Consider the following 21,461-nt stretch of genomic DNA (forward strand, 5'->3'; position numbering starts at 1 on the left):
CACCAGTCACTGAAAGTAAGCATATAAGTACAGCAGGCAGTGAAGAAAGCTAATGGCATGTTGGCCTTCATAACAAAGGGAGTTGGGTATAGGAGCAAAGCGGTCCTTTTGCAGTTGTACAAGGCCCTGGTGAGACCCCACCTGGAGTACTGTGTGCAGTTTTGGTCTCCAAATTTGAGGAAGGACATTCTTGCTATGGGGGGAGTGCAGCGTAGGTTCACTGGGTTAATTCCAGGGATGGCGGGAATGTCATATGTTGAAAGATTGGAGCGAGTGGGCTTGTATACACTAGAATTTAGGAAGATGAGAGGGGATCTGATTGAAACATATAAGATTATTAAGGGATTAGATATGCTAGAGGCAGGAAACATGTTCCCGATGTTGGGGGAGTCCAGAACCAGAGGCCACAGTTTAAGAATAAGAGGTAGACCATTTAGAACGGAGTTGAGGGAAAACTTTTTCACACAGAGGGTTGTGGATCTGTGGAATGCTCTGTCTCAGAAGGCAGTGGAGGCGAATTCTCTTGATACTTTCAAGAAAGAGTTAGGTAGAGCTCTTAATGATAATGGAGTAAAGGGATATGGGGAGAAGGCAGGAACAGGGTACTGATTGTGGATGATCAGCCATGATCACAGTGAATGGCAGTGCTGGCTTGAAGGGCTGAATGGCCTACTCCTGCACCTATTGTCCATTATCTATGGATCTGGACCCCAAGATCCCACTGTTTCTTCATAATGCTAAGAATCTGCGAGTAACTTTGCACTCTACCTTCAAGTTCAACCTTTCAAAGTGTATCACTTCACAAATTTCTGGATTGAACTCCACTTGTCACTTCTCAGCCTAGTTCTGGATCCCATCAATGTTCCCTTGCAACAATCTACACTATCCAGAACAACATCAAACTTCATGTCATTGGCTTGTTAAGCTTAGAGCACCTTTAAACACTGGTACCAAAAAAAGTTTGCAATTTGCATTGCAACTTTGAAGGATCTATGGACATGGACCCCAAGATCCCTCTGTTCCTCCACACTGTTAAGAATCCTGCCATTAACCCTGCATTCTGTCTTTAAGTTCAAATTTCCAGAGTGAATCACTTGACACTTTTCCTGATTTAACCTCATCTGCCTCTTCTCAGCTTAGCTCCGTATCTTATTAATATCTCTTTGTAATCCATGACAACCTCCGGCACTGTCTCCAACCACCGACCTTTGTGTCATTTCCAAACATACTATCCTACACTTCCTCATCCAAGTCAGTTATAGACATCATGAGGAGCAGGGGTCCCAGAACAGATCTCTGTAGGATACCACTAGTCCCCGACCTCTGGGCAGAATACACTCATCTACTACCACCCTTTATTTTCTGTGGGCAAGCAACTCTAAATCCAAGTAGCCAAATTTCCCTAGATCTTGTGCCTCCTGATTTTCTGATTGAGCCTACCATTGGGTACCTTGTCAAATGTCTTACTAAAATCTGTATACACAACATCCATTGCTCTGCCTTTATTAATTTGTTCTGTCAGTTCCTCAAAGAATTCAATCAGGCTTGTGAGTCATTCTCTGCCCTTCATAAAGCCATGTTGACTATCCCTAATCAGATGATGCTTCTCCTAATGCTCATAAATTGTCTCTAAGAATCCACTCCAATCATTTGCCCACCACTAATGCAAGATTTGCTGGTCTATAATTCCCAAGGCTATTACCTTTCTTGAACAAAGGAACATTTCTCATCCTTCAATCCTATTTCTCCACCACTGTGACCAGTGGGTGAGGATGCAATCATCACCCAAGGCACACACTGTTCCCTCATTTTGTGTAGTAACCTGGGATAAACCTGGGAATTTATTCTCCCAAATTTGCTTCAAGATGGCAAGTACCTCTTATGTAATCTGGATATGGTCCATGATATCACTGTTCTTTTGACTAATCTCTCTAAACTCTATGTCTGTCTTCTGAGTAAATACAGAAGCAAAATAATTCATTCAGTTTATCTATAGGAGCCCTTGCGGTTCTCTTTTCACCTTGTCTGCCAGAGCAACCTCATATCCTCTTATACCCCTCCCTTCAGTGTTCTTTTGTATTTCTTATGCTCTTCAAGCACCTCATTTGACCCTAACTGCCAATAACTAATATGCACCACCTGTTTTTTAACCAGGGCCTCACTATCCGTCAAATCAATGTTCTCTAAAGCAGTTAGCCTTGACTTTTATTTTAACAAGAACATACAGAATCTGTACTCTCAATATCTTACTTTTGAAGGCCTCCTATTTATCAAACATTCCTTTGCTGGAAAACAACCTATCCTAATCCACACCTGCCAGATCTTCTGTGATGCCATCAAAATTGTCCTTTCTCCAATTTAGAATCTCAATTGGAGGACCAAAATCAGAATCAGTTTTATTATCACCGGCATGTGATGTGAAATTTGTTAACTTAGCAGCAGCAGTTCAATGCAATACATAATATAGAAGAGGAAAAAAAAAGAAAAGTAAGTAAATCAATTACAGTATGCATATATCAAATAGATTTTAAAAACATGCAAAAAAACAGAAATACTGTATATTAAAAAAAGTGAGGTAGTGTCAAAGGATTCAATGTCCATTTAGGAATCAGATGTCAGAGGGGAAGAAGCTGTTCCTGAATCGCTGAAAACTATCCTTCTCTATAATTATCTTGAAACTAATGGAATAATGATCACTAGATCCAAAGTTTTCCACTACACCCACTTCTCTTACTTCTCTGTCTCATTCCCTAAGAGGAGATCCTGCATCATGCCCTCTCTAGATGGGACATATACGTAATAATTAAGGAAATTTTCCTGAACACATTTGACAAACCTTATCCTATCCAGTCCTTTTACAATATGGGAATCCCAGTTGATATGTGGGAAGTTAAAATCACCTACTATCACAGTTTTATTTTTCTTACAACTGTCTGCTGTCTCTACAAATTTGCTCCTCTAAATCCCGTTGACTACTGGGAGGTCTATAATATACACCCAACAAACGTGGTCGTTCCTTTCTTATTCCTCCGTTTCACTCATATTGCCTCAGCAGACGGGTGCGCCACTATGTCCTCTCTGGTCACTGTATGACATATAATCCTGATGAGTTATGCCAACCCTCCATTAGTACCTCCCCTATCATCTCTGAAACAACAGAAACCGAGAACATTGAGTTGCTAGTCTTGCCCTCCCGCAACCAAGTATCACTAATGGTTGCAACATCATAATTCCACATCCTTATCCATGCTCTAATTGTCCAGCGCCATCAAACATTCACCTACCTTACCTACAATACTCCTTGTACAGGTTTCCCCCGCCATCCGAAGGTAGAGCGTTCCTGAGAAACGGTTCGTAAGCTGGAATGTCGTAAAGCGAAGAAGCAATTACCATTTATTTATATGGGAAAATTTTGTGAGTGTTTGCAGACCCAAAAATAACCTACCAAATTATGCCAAATAACACATAAAACCTAAAATAACAGTAACATATAGTAAAAGCAGGAATGATATGATAAATACACGGTTTATATAAAGTAGAAATACTTTTCCACAATCATTGCCTGAACTGTTCTCCGTAGTGAAAATCTCATGCAAGCGCCGTTGGCAAAAGCACGGCGCAAGCGCTCTCCAGTAACCTTTAAGCTATGAAGCTGCCAAATCATACCAAATAACACATTAAAAATACACAGCCTATATAAAGTGGAAATAATGTATGTACAGTGTAGTATCACTTACCAGAATTGGGAAAGCACGGAGCACACTGATGGTGGTGTGTTAGACTTGTTGGAGTTTGGGTGGTGCAGTGGCCCCCACCCTCCAGGCTGCCGAGCGATACATTGCCGCGAAGCATGCAGTGGTACAGCGGTAGCCGGGGCGCATCCAGCACACCTTTAAGAAAAAAGCAAAAATAAACATGCTAATTAATTAGGTGCTGCCCGGCACGTAATTGTCAGCCCAGATGCATTCTCTGCGAATTGGTATCTGTCCGTGGCCTGGGTGTTGGGGTGGTGGGACACTGGGGTATCATCTTGTCGTCTGTTTCCATTAGAGCAGGCAGCTCATCTTCTCCTATGACTGCCCGCCTCGATGTCGAAGGTCGAGGTTCGTCATGTGCTGTGGCTGATGTGGAAGGCTTGTTTGATTGCTGAGCCTTGCGCATTTTTCTACCATACAGTTCTTTGTAAGCACTCAAACCATTCTGCAAATATCCCCTAAACCGACATACCCTTTCAAAATTAAAGTCCTACTTTATCATTACTCATTGGGTTTCGATTGTTATCCTTTCCTCTTCCAACTGCATCAGCTCTTCATCTATCAGCTCTTGGTCATGGGATGCCAAAACCTCTTCAACATCAGCTTCCACAAGCCAAACTCACTTAGACCTTACTTCGTTCACCACGATCAAAACGCTTAATTATATCTAGTTTTACGCTGTGTAACACCCTTACGAGCTCTTTCAGGCTTTTCCGATACCATAGAACTCAGCTTGCAAACGGCTGCTCACAGACGTGTTTAAGTAATGTCGGTGAGAATGCTGTTCCGAATCCGGGGGAGAGCGGCTGCTCGGGGCGCACGCTGCCTTTTATCGCGCACTGCTTTTTTCGTAACAGTGAAAACACCTTCTGTTAGCGAAAACAGGGTACAAATGTAGGTCTTTCGTAACAGTGAGGTTTCGTAAAGCGAACGTTCAGAAAGTGGGGGACACCGGTATTAAAATATACACAATTCAGAACATTAGTTCCACCATGCTTAGCCTTTAGGTGTTTGTCTTTGCATGTAGGTTTAACATCCTCTTTCCCTATAGCCATCCCACTTGCTGACTTGCACTTCTTACCACTAGTTTAAACCACCTGGAGCAGCACTGGCAGTTTCGAGGTTAAAATCAGATTTATACCTTGATCATAATAAATGGCAGAGTAGACTCGAGTAGCTGAAAGGTTATGTTCTGCTTTCAGTTTGTATATTCATCTCCCAAAGCTTAAATATTTGCTTCCTGCAAATCTTACAAAGCACATTTAGGTTTGGATCTTCTTCATTCTTATATGCTGGAGCCACTTGTATTGGTTAAATTTGCTACACTGAAACACTTCAAATCATGGCACAATTTTGGTATAGATACTTCAGAAATAAATTCCTTAATGCAAGAAATCTGAGGGTAATTTGAAAATTGCTTTGTTAGTATATCCTTAGTTTAGCTGTAGGCCCATGCAGTTTTAACAATGTACTACTTGTGATTGTAATATTTGATGATTTGATCTGATAAAATTTTAGTTGCAAACAAATGTGATTTTCTAGTGCTTTAAGATTTTAATAGTTTCCAATTTAGTGTATTTTTTCCAAGCATTCATTTTTAATTCAGTGGAATTAATGTATTTAATCTCTTGACTTGAGACACAGGTATTCCTGTTTACTTACAAAGCAAAATAATTGATGTGGAATGCAGTTAAGTCTGTTGAGCTGTTGTTTGATTATGTTTAATCATAGTCTTTTACTGAGAAAATTGACTTATGATGGAGACTCTGAACTTTCACATTTTAGGAACTGGCCTGAAAATGCTAATGAAAAGAGCCTTCAAATTCAAGGATTCACTGCTCATGAAAATGATCAGGAATATTTCCCAACATGAAGGTGATACCAAAAAGTTATTCATAGTAGGTATCATAAGAGTTATGCTCCTGTGTGTAACTGGCAGGAGTACATCTGCTTGAGTGGATGACTCAGATTAGATATTGAATAATTGATTTTATATTAAGTTCTGTTGCCTCCTTCCAGTTATATTTTTAAATTGTCTTTTTTGCTTCCATAATGCTGTTGATTTACATCCATTTACAGGCAAGTTCATGAGACTTCTCATTTTTGATTGCCAGCTAATTTCTGTTGAGCCAGAAGAAGCTAGGTGACTGAGTCCTATGGCTCATCTCTTCTCATAATTTGTATCTGTCATTCAACTGGGAACATTTTAAACAAGTGGGAAGTCAGATTCTGGTGTGTCCAGTCTCTTGTGCAACAATTAAACATATTCTTATTTCCATTGCACCCAATCTCTTGTCCTTCTACTTTAGCCACTATTTAATCCAGCACATCTGACCTTTTGTTCCATTGCTGGACTCGATTGTTCAGCATACCTGACTTCCTGATCCCTCACTATACTCACCATTGAATCCAGCAGATATGACCTCTGCTCGACCATGTATTTAACATTGAATTCAGCATATTTGATATTGGTATACCACTGCATTCATCATTGAATGTATCAGCAGACTGTTTTACTGCGCACTTTGAAGAACCTTGTATTGATTTATAATTAAGGTGAACTATTATTTTGTTATTTTAATTTTAAAAATTTATAATGCTCTGTTTTGGTGCTGTTTAGAAGTGGCAAAAATAAACGTTTACTTATATTTGCCAACTGTTGGATCAGGATACAGTATAATAAGATATTACATGTATGGAGTTTTTTTTATAAATATCCACCAATTTTCTGGATTTTAAAAATCAAAATGATTCAATACTTATTAAAAGAAATAGCTGAAAAATGCTTCCTGTGAAAATCTGGAAAAAATTAGACCAGACAATCTCTAATTTAGCAGTGAAATACTTTGTACCAATTTGTTTTTAGCTGATTTTGATGAGGGGTGGAATTAATAACTACTTTTCTAATGTCTTTTCTTGGGTTGGGATTTGTTTAGATAGGTAGATAAATAGATGGATAGATACTTTATTGATCTCAAAGGAAATTGCAGTGTCACATTAGCATTACAAGTGCACATGTATACAAATATACAAATGTTAGAAGAGAAGTAAGAAAATATATGTAAAAAAAGTTATTCAAACAGTCCAACAGGAGAGGTTCATACTTAACCTGGTTATAGGTTGACTCATAGAGCCTAATGGCTGAAGGTAAGAATGACCTCATATAGCGCTCTTTGGAGCAGCACAGTTGTCTTAGTCTATTACTAAAAGTACTCCTCTGTTCAGCCAAGGTGGCATGCAGAGGGTGAGAAACATTGTTCAGATTTCCCAGGATTTTCCATAGGGTCTTTTGTTTTACCATGTCCTCCAGTATGTTCAGTTTGACTCCTATAACAGTGCCAGCCTTTCTAATCAGTTTATTAAACCTGTTGGCATCACATGTGTTGATGCCATTGCCCCAGCACACCGCCATATAGAAGATTGTACTGGTGACAACAGACTGGTAGGATATGTGAAGGAGAGGCCTACATACTCCAAAGGATGTCGGTCTTCTCAGAAAGTAGAGGTGACTCTGGCCCTTTTTGTGTACAGCCTCTTTGTTAGCGCTTCACTTAAGTCTGTCATTCAGGTGCACCCCCAGGTACTTGAAGGTCCTCACCATCAGTAGTAACAGGGAACAGTGCAAGCTTGGTCTTCTGCAGCTCAACATCAGTAAGACAAAGTCCATCATTGGAGTTCTGTATTTTTTCTCACATCCTCCCTATAACACCCAACTATTAGCGAGTCATCAGAGAATTTCTGAAGATGACATGACTCAGTGTAGTATCTAAAGTCTGAGATATACAAGATAAACAGGAAGGGAACCAGTGCAGTCCCCTGTGGGACCCCAGTGCTGCATATAGCCATGTCATAGGTTTTTTTGATGTTAGTAGAGATGTTGGGAACCCCATACTGAAAATAGATGTTCCAGCATTTTCATCTCCAATCTTCATCATGAAATCAATTGCTGATAGAATGTTATCCAGCTCCTTTTACTTGTTAACAGCGCAATATTGGTTTTCTTTAAAACAAATCCACAAACAGTATCTCTCCCTCAGCCACTGAAATACTTTTAAGAATGTGTATATTGTTTGTCCATTGAACGTGAAACAGTTAACTTTGGTGTTTAAAATGATCATTTCGACATTTTGTCATTTGTCAGTGCAGCGCTAAACAGCTCCCATAACCGAGAGATATGATGCTTTTGATCAGCTACTATTGCAGATCTTTGCCATAACCTTTTGCCTCAGTCTAGTTCTTCCTCCACTCCTTTGTAATTGTCCTTATTTAAACCAAGGACACTGGTTTTGGATCGAAGTTGTTCACCCTCACATAGTATCTAGAATTCAAATCTCTGGAAGGTCCAAGCTTCAAGATCTCCTTTTATTTCTGACTTATCATACATGACCAAACCTAAAATTGCCTTTTCCTGGGTAGGTTCAAAAGCTTATTCAAATAAATTATTCTTGATGCAATCACAAAGCCCTGTTTCACTAATAGCTTCAAATCAAGTATTATTTTCATTAATTGGAAATTAAAGACATTGACAAAAGATACAGATAAAAACCACAAAATAAGCATCCAAAAAATAAATTTTACTAGAAATGATTAATGGTAACCTTAAGCCTGAATCAGTTTGAATTTATGATAGATCACAAGAATAAATGTTGTTGTTATAATGAAAAGATTTTAACAAATCTAATTTATAAATTATAATGGTTTATCTTTAAGAACTTGAGTGTAATATGTGGTCATCCATGGGTCACCAAAGTATATGTAAGCCCTGATTAAGAGCATGTTTTATTGTATTACTATTGTTATACTGTTAAGTCTTTTAGTTTCAGCAGCTTTTCTGTAAAATGCAATGTGTCCTGTTAATTAAGCTTCACAGTCCAATATTGGTTTCTGCTCAGATGAGTCATTTGCTTAGTTTAGGAATGTTGTGTCAGCCAATTGGGTTTGTCTTGATAACATTCTCTCCAGTGGGATGCCATGGGACATTCGAGAGAGCTTGGCAGCATCAGATTTCTAGGGACTGTGGGTTGGTTTTGGGCTTTGGTTGACAGTGTTGGAAGAAGGAGGTGCGGAGCAGAGCACAAGGGAAGAAGCTTGCAGAATCCCACCCAAAGGAGAGACTCCATTGTAACAAGTGCTTTGTGTAGATGAGTGGTTCCAAGGAAGAAGTGCCAATACTTGTGAGTTAGCCAGTTCGTTGGTAGTAGTCTTCAAGTGAAGTTTGAACTATGGCTTGTGTCTTTTACACAGGACATGGGTTCCGTGCCATAATTAAAGTGAAGCACCCAACTATTCAGCAATGAGCTCCAATGTTTTTGTGCACGTTTAGATTGGTGTAACAGTAATGGGTCCTCATCCTATTAATTGCTTGTTAAAGTTGAAATATCTGTAAATATACTTCCACTTTAAGTTTCTGCCGGAGCAAGTTCTGTTGTTTCCTGGCAAACGATAACTTTGCATTGGGCAGTATTTATACAGCTTTCATCATAATTAAATTTCCTACAAGTTTTAACTATGTGCTTTGAAATTAAGCAGGATTCCTAATTAAATTTTTGTTTTAAAAATGGCCTTGGATCTTTGGGTAAAAATAATATATAATATGTGTATCTTTGTGTTTTAGGATTATGTCGGGGATCTGGCAGCTCAGATCAATAGCAATGAAAGTGAAGAATTTGTTATTGAATCTCTTGGAACGTTGGCTAATTTGACAATTCCACATCTTGACTGGGAGCTTGTGCTGAAAGAATATAACTTGGTTCCTTTCCTCAAGGACAAACTGAAACCAGGTTTGTTAAAAGTAGTGGATATGATATGAAGGATAATCCAATTATGATTGTGAAGTTTAGTTGTGGTTTAAAAAATGCAAAACCCAATTTTGGTATTGTGTGAATTATAAATCAACCTTAAACAGCAGCACAGTGGCTTATTAACTATTTACTTCATTGATAACACAAATAATTACAGCCACATTACCTCTTGTCCACTTGACCAAGTCATCTCCAGGATCTGCCACAGCCTGACTTACTTCCCAACATTGTTTTCTAATTGCTTTTTCCATCTGCTACACTCTTCATCTCTTAGATTAATCTGCTGACAATAAATTTACTTTGTCTTAATTAACAATGCTTCCTCTATTAATTATTTTCTTCTCCTTGCTTATGTCACTAAATAGGGACAGGTTTTATGTGTACATTCAAAACACTGTTCTACCTCTCCTTGATTTTTTTTCTTTGTTCACTTCTCGGTTTACAGGATCGACTTCCCTAATTATATGTTACACATATTACCATACTTACTTACTTACTTACATACATACTTGCAATAAGTATTGTGTTGGGCACATGGCTAAGTGGTTAAGGCGTTCGTCTAGTGATTTGAAGGTCACTAGTTCGAGCCTCAGCTGTGGCAGTGTGTTTGTGTCCTTGAGCAAGGCACTTAATCACACATTGCTCTCGTCTGTGCGAGGAGTGGTGCCCCACACAGACTTCCAATCTGCACCTTGTAAGGCATGAAAATGCCCGACGCAGGACTCTCATGGTCTGAGTCGACGTTCGACATTCCCCTTCCTCCCTTCCCCTCCCTCCCCCTGCAATAAGTACTGCTTCTGCTATTAATACCGCTGCATTAAGCTGAACCAGGAGATTTATAAACCTCAGCAATCTCTTGAGTTGGAGGTGAACATTTAATTCAGTAGTGTACTGTATATCTTCAATAAACAACGCATACTTATGTCATCATCTTTGTTAGTGCTATTGGGGAGGCTTTAAACTAGATTTGCAGGGGTATGGGAACCAGAGTGCCAGAGCTGACAGTGTGGCTGGGGTGAAAATAAATGATATTGAAAGTTTAAGCAAATCTGCTGATAGAAGGGTTGTGAGTGGTGGTAAAAATCTTCTGAGGTGTATATCTTTCAATGCTAGGAGTATTGCGGGGAAGGCAGATGAGTTGAGGGCGTGGATTGACACGTGGAATTATGATGTTGTAGCAATTAGTGAAACTTGGCTACAGGAGGGGCAGGACTGGCAGCTTAATATTCCAGGGTTCCGATGTTTCAGATGTGATCGAGGCAGAGGAATGGAAGATGGGGGAGTAGCATTGCTTGTTAGGGAAAATATTACAGCAGTGCTCAGGCAGGACAGATTACAGGGCTTGTCTACTGAGTCCTTATGGGTGGAGTTGAGAAACAGGAAAGGTATGGCCACATTAGTGGGGTTGTATTACAGACCACCCAATAGTCAACGAGACTTGGAAGATCAAATCTGCAGAGAGATAGCAGGCAACTGCAGGAAACATAAAGTTGTGGTGGTAGGGGATTTTAATTTTCCATACATTGATTGGGATTCCCATACTGTTAGGGGTCTAGATGGTTTAGAGTTTGTAAAATGTGTTCAGGAAAGTTTTCTAAATCAGTATATAGAGGGACCAACTAGAGGGGATGCAATATTGGATCTCCTGTTAGGAAACGAATTAGGGCAAGTGACAGAAGTTTGTGTAGGGGAGCACTTTGGTTCCAGTGATCATAACACCATTAGTTTCAATTTGATCATGGACAAGGATAGATCTGGTCCTAGGGTTGAGGTTCTGAACTGGAAGAAGGCCAAATTTGAAGAAATGAGAAAGGATCTAAAAAGCGTGGATTGGGACAGGTTGTTCTCTGGCAAGGATGTGATTGGTAGGTGGGAAGCCTTCAAAGGGGAAATTTTGAGAGTGCAGAATTTGTATGTTCCTGTCAGGATTAAAGGCAAATTGAATAGGAATAAGGAACCTTGGTTCTCAAGGGATATTGCAACTCTGATAAAGAAGAAGAGGGAGTTGTATGAAATGTATAGGAAACAGGGGGTAAATCAGGTGCTTGAGGAGTATAAGAAGTGCAAGAAAATACTTAAGAAAGAAATCAGGAGGACTGAAAGAAGACATGAGGTTGCCTTGGCAGTCAAAGTGAAGGATAATCCAAAGAGCTTTTACAAGTATATTAAGAGCAAAAGGATTGTAAGGGATAAAATTGGTCCTCTTGAAGATCAGAGTGGTCGGCTTTGTGCGGAACCAAAGGAAATGGGGGAGATCTTAAATAGGTTTTTTGGGTCTGTATTTACTAAGGAAGCTGGCATGAAATCTATGGAATTGAGGGAATCAAGTAGTGAGACCATGGAAACTGTACAGATTGAAAAGGAGGAGGTGCTTGCTGTCTTGAGGAAAATTAAAGTGGATAAATCCCCGGGACCTGACAGAGTGTTCCCTCGGACCTTGAAGGAGACTAGTGTTGAAATTGCGGGGGCCCTGGCAGAAATATTTTAAATGTCGCTGTCTACGGGTGAAGTGCCGGAGGATTGGAGAGTGGCTCATGTTGTTCCGTTGTTTAAAAAAGGATCGAAAAGTAATCCGGGAAATTATAGGCCGGTGAGCTTAACGTCGGTAGTAGGTAAATTATTGGAGGGAGTACTAAGAGACAGAATCTACAAGCATTTGGATAGACAGGGGCTTATTAGGGAGAGTCAACATAGCTTTGTGCGTGGTAGGTCATGTTTGACCAATCTGTTGGAGTTTTTCGAGGAGGTTACCAGGAAAGTGGATGAAGGGAAGGCAGTGGATATTGTCTACATGGACTTCAGTAAGGCCTTTGACAAGGTCCCACATGGGAGGTTAGTTAGGAAAATTCAGTTGGTAGGTATACATGGAGAGGTGGTAAATTGGATTAGACATTGGCTCGATGGAAGAAGCCAGAGAGTGGTGGTAGAGAATTGCTTCTCTGAGTGGAGGCCTGTGACTAGTGGTGTGCCACAGGGATCAGTGCTGGGTCCATTGTTATTTGTCATCTATATCAATGATCTGGATGATAATGTGGTAAATTGGATCAGCAAGTTTGCTGATGATACAAAGATTGGAGGTGTAGTAGACAGTGAGGAAGGTTTTCAGAGCCTGCAGAGGGACTTAGACCAGCTGGAAAAATGGGCTGAAAAATGGTAGATGGAGTTTAATACTGACAAGTGTGAGGTATTGCACGTTGGAAGGACAAACCAACGTAGAACATACAGGGTTAATGGTAAGGCACTGAGGAGTTCAGTGGAACAGAGGGATCTGGGAATACAGATACAAAATTCCCTAAAAGTGTCGTCACAGGTAGATAGGGTCGTAAAGAGAGCTTTTGGTACATTGGCCTTTATTAATCGAAGTATTGAGTATAAGAGCTGGAATGTTATGAGGTTGTATAAGGCATTGGTGAGGCCGAATCTGGAGTATTGTGTTCAGTTTTGGTCACCAAATTACAGGAAGGATATAAATAAGGTTGAAAGAGTGCAGAGAAGGTTTACAAGGTTGTTGCCGGGACTTGAGAAACTCAGTTACAGAGAAAGGTTGAATAGGTTAGGACTTTATTCCCTGGAGTGTAGAAGAATGAGGGGAGATTTGATAGAGGTATATAAAATTATGATGGGTATAGATGAGTGAATGCAAGCAGGCTTTTTCCACTGAGGCAAGGGGAGAAAAATACCAGAGGACATGGGTTAAGGGTGAGGGGGGGAAAGTTTAAAGGGAACATTAGAGGGGGCTTCTTCACACAGAGAGTGGTGGGAGTATGGAATGAGCTGCCAGGCGAGGTGGTAAATGCGGGTTCTTTTTTAATATTTAAGAATAAATTGGACAGATACATGGATGGGAGGTGTATGGAGGGATATGGTCAGTGTGTAGGTCAGTGGGACTAGGCAGAAAATGGTTTGGCACAGCCAAGAAGGGCCAAAGGGCCTGTTTCTGTGCTGTAGTTTCTATGGTTTCATCTGCTGCCTTAGGCTCAGTTCATCTAATCCTGTAATCCTTGTCCATTGGTCATCAATTACCTCAAATACGGTAATTAATGTTCTACTCGAATTCTCCACCTGCTGTGATCTTCAGTATATCATCTTGCTATCTATATTCAATCTCACATCAAGAAACAGTAGCACATATTCTTGTGCTTGTTGACCTGCAGCTGAGACAATCATTCTGAAAGGAGATGTAGGAAAGGTTAAAGGGTAAAAACCTATCTCTGATATCTCCCATAAACTTTCTTCTACTGACCTTAAGTTGTATGTCCTCCGATAATAAGGCATTGTCACTCTGTGTAAGAGGGTGCTGGCTGGCTGTAGGAATAAAACTATTTGAAAATCAAAACTTTATACCTAGGCACAAAGGTAATTCTTTTAATCACTGTGATACTAAAGGACATTATAACTTCTTCAGCAAATGAAAATAAATTGTTTCATTATATTCTGAATTCAGGCCATTAAACTTAAAGCAGCTTTCTTTTAAATAGTTTTCAGTTCAGTTTGATTTTTGAAAAATTTTTAGTGTCTTTTTGTTGAAAAATAATTAACTGTGATTGTGTAATTTGCAGTAGTCTTAATCTCAAAATTTACTGAAATGTGTAGTTCATGCTCAGAGAAACAATAAATTTTTGTTTCATTTTATGCCGTCCTGCTGCTGTGCTACAAGATGTTCTTGATCTTTTTCATACTGTGGTCCAACATTTAAATGATACCATACATTAAAATAGAATGCCTCCAGACTAATTTAATCACAGAAAATGTTTGAGGCCAATACTCACACGTCTAAGCTTCTAAACTTCTCTTTTGGAGAGGATTGGAGAGGAAAAGAGCTGACTGGAGTATGTGCAATTAAAAATTTATTGCCAATGACAAATGAATCTTTTTCACCTGTTAATGGCAGGAGATGTATGACTATGTTGAAAATACAAAGTAAACAAATTGCTTGAACCTTCCACCATGGAGGTTATTTATAGATAGACATTGTATTTGTAAATTTTAGTGTTTCCAGATAAGTGGTGCAGCCCATTGTTGCACAACCAGAAATGGGATTATAATAACAGAGTGAGGGTATTCATTTCCTCAAGTCTTTGCGACCTCGTTTATTTAAATCATGATTCTGTACTTCAATTTCATTGTTTATTTGTTTCCTGTGTAAAAATTCAGTGATCTTATAAAAATGGAGTATTTTGAAAACTCAATACTGTTACAATGAACTGAGTGCTTGAAATCTTTAAAAGGGATGAGGGTCCTATTGTGAACTGGATGAAATGGTTGAAACATAGCCTTTTCAGTTAAGGTATGTCTTCTTGTAATATTCATGAATATGGTCTTTTGAGTGTTGTGGAAGTTGTAACAGTGAAGTTTGAGGCTACAGGTGAAAACTTCACTGTATCAATTAAATACAGTCTGCTTCTGTGCATAGATATGAGTAAATCCATTACAGTAGAGCATTTGTATTTCTAACTTCTCAGGTTCAACAGAAGATGACCTGGTTCTGGAAGTGGTGATTATGATTGGCACTGTGTCCATGGATGATTCTTGTGCAGCAATGCTGGCAAAATCTGGGATTATTCCAGCACTCATTGAACTTCTAAATGGTAAGGTTTGACAGAATATGTGTTTTACCCTAATCAAGATGGTAAATATAGAGATAAATGGACCTCTTCCTAATTCAAATAAACATCAAACACAAACATACATTAGAAGTTCCTATGATGGTCTCACCTCAGTATTTATTAGTATAATGCAGTACATTGGTTTAATTCTAACATGAGTTGCAATGCCATTTAATCTTGCATGAGTACCATGTAAGTTTTCAAACGTAGTGGACTCCTACATTTTAGGGATATTCTGGTATTGCTTGTGTTTTTTTAAATTATTGATTGGACTAACAAATTGGCAATGGAAGCCTTAAGGACGATGATTTCTTAGTGCAATACATTGACAAACTAGGGTATAGGCAATTTGTAATGAGTCCAAGTTAATTGATGGCCTCGTTGTAAATAATTCCCAAAGGAAATTTCAAATGCAGTTTGATGGAGAGAAATTTGGGTCTGAAATTTCTGTTCTCAACTTAAATGTAGACAATTGCAGTGGCATAACAACAGTGTTGGTCAAAGTGAACTAAGAAAATTTATGAAGAGGTAAAATGAGAGGTCAGCTAAAGCAGATGTTTGTGGACCTAAGACCATAAGACATAGGAGCAAAATTAGGCCACTCAGCCCATCAAGTCTGCTCTGCCATTCCATCATGGCTGATTCCTGATTCCATTCAACCCCATACGTCTACCTTCTTGCTACATCATTTGATGCCCCGACCAATCAGGAAACTATCAACTTCTGCTCCAGTATACCCACAGACTTTGCCTCCACCGCAGTCTTTGGCAGCGCATTCCACAGATTCACTACTCTCTGGCTAAAAAGATTCCTCCTTACCTCTGTTCTAAAAGGTCACCCCTCAATTTTGAGGCTGTGTCAGCTAGTTTCTCATGCCCCCACCATAGGAAAGATCATCTCCACATCCACCTTACCTAGACTTTTCAACATTCAGTAAGTTTCAATGAGATCCCCCCGCATTCTTCTAAATTTCAGTGTGTACAGGCCCAAAGCTGCCAAACACTCCTCGTATGTTAACCCCTTCATTCTCGGAATCATCCTTGTGAATCTCCTCTGGACTCTCTCCAATGACAACACATCCTTTCTGAGATATATGACCCAAAGCTGTTGACAATACTCCCAAGTGTGGCTTGACTAGTATCTTATAAAGCTTCAGCATTACCTCCTTGCTTTTATATTCTGTTCCCCTTGAAATAACTTCTAACATTGCATTTGCCATCTTTACCACAGTCTCAGCCTGTAAATTAACCTTCTATGAGTTTTGCACAAGGATTCTTAAGTCCTTCCGCACCTCCAGTTTGAATTTCCCCCCCACTTAGATAATAGGTTGCATCATTGTTCCTTTTACCAAAATACATTATTAATTTCCCAACACTGTACAGGTTTCCCCTGCCGTCGGAAGGTAGAGCGTTCCATTGAAACGGTTCGTAAGCTGAAATGTCATAAAGTGAAGAAGCAATTACCATTTATTAATATGGGAAAAATTTTTGAGCGTTTCCAGACCCAAAATATAACCTACCAAATCATGCCAAATAACACATAAAACCTAAAATAACAGTAACATATAGTAAAAGCAGGAATGATATGATAAATACACAGCCTATAAAGTAGAAATACTTTTTGCAATGGTTGAAGTACTGTCTAGCGCAGCGAAAATCTCACGCATGCGCTCTCGGCAGAAGCACTCTCTCCAGTAACCTTTAAGCTATGAGGCTGCCAAATCGTACCAAATAACAAATCATACTAAATAACACAAAAATACACAGCCCATGTAAAGTAGAAATACTTTTTACAATCATTGAAGCACAGTCTAGCGCAGCGAAAATCTCACGCATGCGCTCTCGGCGGAAGCACTGTCGGCGCAGGCGCTGTCGGCAGAAGCACTCTCTCCAGTAACCTTTAAGCTATGAGGCTGCTAAATCGTACCAAATAACAAATCATACTAAATAACACAAAAATGCACAACCTATATGAAGTAGAAATAGTGTACGTACAGTGTAGCTTCACTTATGGGAATTGGGATGGTGTGTTAGGCTGAGTCATCGGAAATTGGGGTGGTGGGAGGTAGAGGAGACTGGGGTGTCATCTCATCGTAGTCTATTTCCAATAGGACAGCCAGGTCATCTTCTTCCATGTCTGCCTGCCTCGATGTCGAAGGTCGAGGTTCGTTGTCTGCTGTGGCTGATGTGCAAGGTTTGAAAAATGACAGTATACTTGACTGCTGAGCCTCGCGCATTTTTAGATCATACAGTTCTTTGTAAGCACTCAAAACATCCTGCAAACCTGCCCTAAACCTACGTGCCCTTTCAAAATTAAAGTCATACTTTTCTGCAATCATTGCAGTGCTGTCATTCGCAGCGAAAATCTCACGCAACTGCTTCACGTTCAGTCCCTGGACGACTTCATTTTCGCTACTGCGTTCGGTTTCGATTGTTATCCATTCCACTTGCAATTGCATCAGCTCTTCATCTGTCAATTCTTGGTCACGGGATGCCAAAACCTCTTCAACATCATCTTCATCAACTTCCACAAACCCAGCCTCCTTAGCCAAGCTCACTATTGTCGTATTTATTGTTGATGGTTTGAGGCCTTTAAAATCGTTCACTGCTTCGGGACATAGTTTCCTCCAAATGCCATTTCTCATCGAGACTGTTAGCCTATCGAGAGCATCTCCAATGTTGGCGGTTGCCAGTTTTACATTGTAGTCTTTCCAGATCTCTCGCAAAGATGCTTCGGAGTTGCCCTCTCTGTCAATGGCACACAATAAAACGGATCACATTTTGCGTATAGTAAGCCTTAATTGTGACTATTAGGCCTTGGTCACATGGCTGCAGCAACGATGTCGTATTCGTCGGTAAGAACGCAACACGAATGTTACTGCCATACTTGGTAATGTCAGGCGGATGAGCAGCACAATTATCGACAATCACAAGACACCTATTATCGAGGTTATTTTCTCTACAGTATTTTTCAACAAAAGGACTAACGTATCTGCTCATGTACTCAGAAAAAAGCACCTGGGTGTTCCAACTGCTTGGACGTGAACGGAACACAACGGGAAGTGTTTTCTTATCAACGCCTTTAAGTGCCCTCGGATTTTCTGAATGATACACTAGTAGAAGCTTAGTGGCGTTAATAATAGGCATTAGGGTAAACCTGTCCTTCGATGCCTTGTATCCCTTAGCCTGCTTTTCTTCTTTCGAAATAAATGTTTTACTCGGCAATTTTTCCCAGTAAATTGCAGTTTCGTCACAGTTAAACACTTGCTTATACGAATAACCACCTTCTATAATTTTCTTCAGTTCTGCTGGGAACCTTTCAGCAGCTTCAGTATCAGCCGAAGCACTCTCTCCAGTAAACGTTAAACTATAAAGCTGCCCTCGCCTCAGAAACTGATCAAACCACCCGTGACTACCTTTAAATTCCACTTTCGCGATACTTTCAACACCATCGGCCAGTGCTTTCTGTTTCAGCTTATTAAAAAGACTGACTGATTTCTCCTTAAGTATAAGATAACTTAAAGGAACACCACGTTTTGTACACCTATCAATCCACTCAAGCAATAAACTTTCCATTTTATCCATTACTGGATGCCGACTAAAAGAGACCACTTTGCTACGAGCAGAACCAACAGTAACATCGGCAGCTTTCAAGATTTTTTCTCTCTGCGTATAAATAATGCGGATGGTGGATGCAGGCAAGTTCAACGTGCGGACAATGTCCTTACTTCGTTCACCACGATCGAAATACTTAATTATGTCTAGTTTTACGCTAAGTGTAACACCCTTACGAGCTCTTTTAGGCTTTTCCGATACCTTCGAACTCATCTTGCTAACGGATGCACAAAATAAATCGAGATAGCGCTTGTGTTTCAGCAATGGCGGCTAGAATGCAGTTCCGGGGGAGGAGCTTGGCTGCTTGGGGCAAGCACTGCTTTTTTTTTTCACATGCCACCATTTTTTGCGTGCTGCTTTTTTCGTAACAGTGAAAAAACCTTCTTTTAGCGCAAGCAGGGTACTAATGGAGCTCTTTCGTAACAGTGAGGTTTCGTAAAGCGAACGTTCGAAAAGCAGGGGACACCTGTATTCCATCTGCCACATTTTTGCCCATTCTTCAAATTTGTCTAAGTCAACCTACAATTGCATTGCTTCTTCAGCACTGCCTACCCCTCCACACCTATCTTTGTATCATCTGCTAACTTTGCCACAAAGCCATCAATTCCATTATCTAAATCATTGACAAACAATGTGAAAAGTAGCAGTCCCAATACTGACCCCTGAGGAACACCTCTAGTCACTGGCAGCCAACCAGAAAAGGCCCCCTTTATTCCCACTCTCTGACTGCTGCCTGTCCGCCATTCCTCTGTCCATGCCAGTATCTTTCCTGTAATGCCATAGGATTTTATCTTGTTAAGCAGCCTCATGTGTGGCACCTTATCAAATGCCTTCTGAAAATCCAAGTAAGTGACATCTACCGCCTCTCCTTGTTACTTCCTTGACAAACTCTAACAGATTTGTCATGCAAGATTTTCCCTTTACAGAAACTGTGCTGACTTTGACTTATTTTATCATTAGTCTCCAAGTACCCGGAAACCTCATTCTTAATAATAGACTCCAATACTTCCCCAACTACTGAGGAAATTATAGACTAACTGGACTATAATTTCCTTTCTTTTGCCTTCCTCCTTTGTTAAAGAGTGGAGTGACATTTGCAATCTTTCGTTCCTCCGGGACCATGCCAGAGTCAAGTGATTCTTGAAAGATCATGACCAATGCATGTGTTATCTCTTCAGTTACCTCTCTCAGAACTCTGGGGTGTAGTTCATGTGGTCCAGATGACTTATCCACCTTAAGACCTTTGAATTTGCCTTGTGCTTTTTCCTTTGTAATAGCAATGGTGCTCACTCCTGCATCTGACGCTCTCGGACCTCTGGCATGCTGCTAGTATCTTCCACAGTGAAGACTGATGCAAATTACTTATTAAGTTCATCTGCCATGTCTTTGGCCCCCATTACTACCTTACCGGTATCATTTTCCAGTGGTCCAATATCAACTCTCACCTCCCTTTTAGTATCCTGTTTTATATTATTGGCTAGTTGCCATCATATTTCATCTTTTCCATTCTTATAGATTTTTTGCCTGTTGTTGGATTTTAAAAGCTTCCCAGTCATCCCACTCACTCTTGCTACCTTATATGCTTTTTCCTTGTCTTTTATGCTATTCTTAATTTTCCTTGTCACCCATGGTTGCCTACCCTTACCATTTGAGAGCTACTTCTGTGAAACATATCTATCCTGCTCCTTGTGAACTATTCCCAGAAACTTCAGCTGTCTCTGCTCTGCCGTCATTCCTGCCAGTGTCCTCCTCCAGTCCACCTGGGCAAGCTCCTCGCTCATGCCTCTGTCGTCCCGTTTATTCCATTGAGATAATGATAAATGTGACTTATGCTTCTCCCTCTCAAATTGCAGTATGAATTTAATCATATTATGAATCTGCCTCCTAAGGATTCCTTTATGTTAAACTCCCAAACAAGATGTGGGTTATTACACAACACCTAATCTAAGGTAGCCTTTCCCCGAGTAGACTCAAGCATAAGCTGTTCTAAAAAGCAGTCTTGTAGGCATTCAGCAAAATCCCTCTGCTGTGATCTAGCACCAACCTGATTTTTCCAATCCCTTTGCATATCGAAGTCCTCCATTACAATTGTGACATTACCCTTATTACATGCCTTTTCCAGCTCCCTTTGCAATCTCAACGCCACATCTTTGCTACTGTTTGGAGGCCTATATATGAATCCCATAATGCTTTTTTCACCCCTGTAGTTCCTTGACTTCACCCACAAAGATTCAACATTCACTGACCCATGTCTAAAGATGTAATTCATTTCTAAAGGTGTAATTCCATCTCTTACCAACAGGGCCACACCACCACCTCTACCTTCCTGCCTGTCCTTTCAGTATAAAGTATATTCTTTGATGTTAAGCTCCCAACTATGGCCTACTTTCAGCACGACTCAGTGATGCCCACAACGTCATACTGACCAATCTATTAATTGCGCCACAAATTTGTCCACCTTATTCTGAATGGTATGTGTATTTAAATACAGCACCTTCAGTCTTGCATTCTTCGCCCTTTATGAATTTTGCCTCTGTGGTATGGTACAGTTCAACTCTTTGCTCTGTCTGCATTTGTACCCAGTCAATGGCTTGTCCTTTGTTACATTCATGTTATACCTATCATCTACTTGTAAACCTGCTGGCTTATCCTCAGTTCTATCATGCTGGTTCCCATCCCCCTGCC

General features: G+C 40.1%; 1 protein-coding gene across 2 annotated transcripts in view; it reads left to right on the top strand.

The window, feature by feature from the left end:
• kifap3a (kinesin-associated protein 3a) overlaps positions 1-21,461 on the top strand; it is a 239,773-nt gene that overhangs the window by 131,815 nt on the left and 86,497 nt on the right. For both annotated transcript variants that reach the window (XM_072273953.1, XM_072273954.1), the window contains 3 exons: positions 5,541-5,653; positions 9,370-9,535; positions 15,019-15,144. In XM_072273953.1, the coding sequence (XP_072130054.1) occupies positions 5,541-5,653; positions 9,370-9,535; positions 15,019-15,144 (405 nt within the window). The remainder of the gene's footprint in view (positions 1-5,540; positions 5,654-9,369; positions 9,536-15,018; positions 15,145-21,461) is intronic.

This window comes from Mobula birostris, chromosome 12 (genome assembly GCF_030028105.1).
Source record: "Mobula birostris isolate sMobBir1 chromosome 12, sMobBir1.hap1, whole genome shotgun sequence".
In the NCBI taxonomy this organism is placed as follows: Eukaryota; Metazoa; Chordata; class Chondrichthyes; order Myliobatiformes; family Myliobatidae; genus Mobula; species Mobula birostris.